General features: G+C 61.5%; 1 protein-coding gene across 1 annotated transcript in view; it reads left to right on the top strand.

The window, feature by feature from the left end:
- The window catches only part of PARS2 (prolyl-tRNA synthetase 2, mitochondrial (putative)), a 2,150-nt gene extending 886 nt beyond the window's left edge, over positions 1-1,264 (top strand). The window contains exon 2 of the mRNA XM_019474139.1: positions 9-1,264. Within this exon, the coding sequence (XP_019329684.1) occupies positions 9-1,262 (1,254 nt within the window). The 3' untranslated portion in view covers positions 1,263-1,264. The remainder of the gene's footprint in view (positions 1-8) is intronic.
- The last annotated feature ends 1,313 nt before the right edge of the window (positions 1,265-2,577 follow it).

Below are 2,577 nucleotides of genomic sequence, written 5' to 3'. Positions count from 1 at the left end.
GCGGCGAGGCGGGGTGGGACGGGGAGCCCACCTGCCGGAGCCAGAAGCTGATGCTGCAGGGGGGGCTCATCCACCCCTCCAGCCCCGGCTGCTACTACTACATGCCGCCCGCCGTCCGCGCCATGGAGAAGCTCATCAAGGTGACGGACGAGGAGATGCGGGCCGTGGGGGGGCAGAAGCTGAACATGCCCAGCCTGAGCTCGGCGGAGCTGTGGCGCGCCAGCGGCCGCTGGGACCGGATGGGGCCGGAGCTCTTCCGGCTGGCGGACCGGCACGGCAGGGGCTACTGCCTGGGCCCCACGCACGAGGAGGCGGTGACCGAGCTGGTGGCCGCTCAGAGCAACCTGTCCTACAAGCAGCTCCCGCTGCGCCTCTACCAGGTAACCAGGAAATTTCGGGATGAGCCCAAGCCCCGCTTCGGCTTGCTGCGCAGCCGGGAGTTTTACATGAAGGACATGTACACCTTCGACGCCTCCGAAGAGGCGGCTCGGCAGACATACGACCTGGTGTGCGACGCCTACCGCAGCCTCTTCGACCGCCTGGGCCTTCCCTTCATCAAAGTGCGGGCGGCCACGGGCAGCATCGGCGGCACCGTGTCCCACGAGTTCCAGCTCCCGGCAGGTGTCGGCGAGGACAGGCTGGTGGTGTGCCCCGACGGACATTTTGCTGCCAACGTGGAAACACTAAACGGGGAGCAAACATCTTGCCCCACGTGCGGAGAAAAACTCGCCCAGACCAGAGGGATCGAAGTGGGGCACACGTTTTATCTGGGCACCAAGTACTCCTCCGTCTCCAACGCCATCTTCTACTCCCCCGAGAACAAACCCCAGCTGGCAGAAATGGGTTGCTACGGCCTCGGCATCACTCGCATCCTGGCGGCCTCCATCGAAGTGCTCTCTACGGAGGACAGCATCCGTTGGCCGAGCCTCATCGCGCCCTACCAGCTCTGCTTCATTCCCCCCAAGAGAGGCAGTAAGGAGGAGGAGGAGGGAGCTGCGCTGCTGGAGCGGGTGTACGATGACCTCGCCGAAGCGCTGCCCCACCTCGCCGGCGACTCGGTGCTGGATGACAGGACGCAGCTGACCATCGGCAGAAGGCTAAAGGACGCCAACAAGCTGGGCTATCCCTACGTGGTCATAGCCGGGAAGAGGGTTTGCGAGGACCCCCCTGTCTTCGAGGTCTGGCATCAGAACACCGGCCAGGTTTTGTTCCTCACCAAGGAAGGTGTCATTGAGTTGCTGAGTAAAGTGCAAGTCCCTTAAACTCCCCGTCTCTGAATCTCTCATCTTTGCTGCACTAGGTTTGTCTGAACAGCTCCAGTTCCTTTTCAAGGACAGTGCAGGTTGTCAGCGATGGCTCTGGGTGAGCAGAGCCGAATCCAGCTCACATCAGAGCCGGCCAGGGTGTCTTGCAACCATGCTGGGGGCGAGCTGGGGTCAGCCCATGTTCCCCTGTGGCGTCAGGGGCATTTCTCCCTCTGGCTACAGGTCCTTGCGAGCTGCTTTTACCGGCGCATGTAGCCTCCTGCAGCCGTGGGAGCACTGGCAGGGTCAGCCCCTCGCTGCCCGGCCACAGCAGACAAGCTGGCGACAGCCTCTGTCAAGTGCATGCAACAGCTGAGGCTGCAGGAGTCGGGACGGGAGGGCTTTCCCTCGCCCTTTTCAGGTGCTGAGTTCTCAGCATGAGGGATTTCAAGAGGGAGAGATAGGAAGGCGCCTTTCTTCCATTTGCATCTTCTCTTTGGAGACACCCAGGTTCTGTGAAGGTGGAGGCTAATCTTAATTAAAGCAAAATGGTGAACTCTAGAGCCTTGTTCACCTTGAAAATGCCATAGCTCTGCAAATCTGCAGGAATTAAGGTGAAGAACGGTGTTGGGCATCCACATCCCAGTCCTGCAGGTCAGTCCAGCTGGTGAGACGCCTGGATCTGCTGGGCTTGGGCGATGACGGTGTGGTTTTGGGGATGCAGCCTCAGGGTGGTAGAAAATCTTTGCAAAAAAATTAGCAAGGAAACATGAAATTTGGGGACGTGCAAAGCCTGGGGGTAAAATTGTCCAGGCCATGTTGTTGCTTATGGGCTGTAAGTAACCCTGTCCCGCAGGGTGGTGACATCCGGCTTGTATATGCCCGCTGCAGCGTGGGGCTTGCCGTGCCAGGCCCGGGGCGCTTGTGAGGAACAGCTTGCTGCCATCCCAGCGGCACTGACTGGTGCCATCGCCCCGTGAGCCTTAGTGTGACTTTGCCATCCTGCCCCGGACAGGGAGCTCTTTGGAGGGAGTCGCCTTGCCCCATGCCGCGGCTCCTGGGTCTGAGATGTAGAGATCACGAGCAACAGCTGTGGGCCTTTGTGGTAGACCCACGCTCTCCATGTGCTTCCGGACCTGAGGAGGTCACCTAGTCCTTCTTCTCCCTGTCCCGGGCAGGATCAGCTCCACCTGCCATCCCCACGGGAGATGCCACCTAAACCTGCTGCTGAAAGCAGGCCGGAGGGCGCTGGGGCCGGGCCTGAGGCGGAGGGGGCCGGGCCTGAGGCGCTGGGCCGGGCCTGAGGCGCGGAGGGCGGTCGGAAGAAGCGGGG

This window comes from Aptenodytes forsteri, unplaced genomic scaffold, assembly GCF_000699145.1.
Source record: "Aptenodytes forsteri isolate BGI_AS27 unplaced genomic scaffold, ASM69914v1 Scaffold119, whole genome shotgun sequence".
Lineage (NCBI taxonomy): Eukaryota > Metazoa > Chordata > Aves > Sphenisciformes > Spheniscidae > Aptenodytes > Aptenodytes forsteri.
This window is presented reverse-complemented; position numbering and strand designations above follow the sequence as displayed.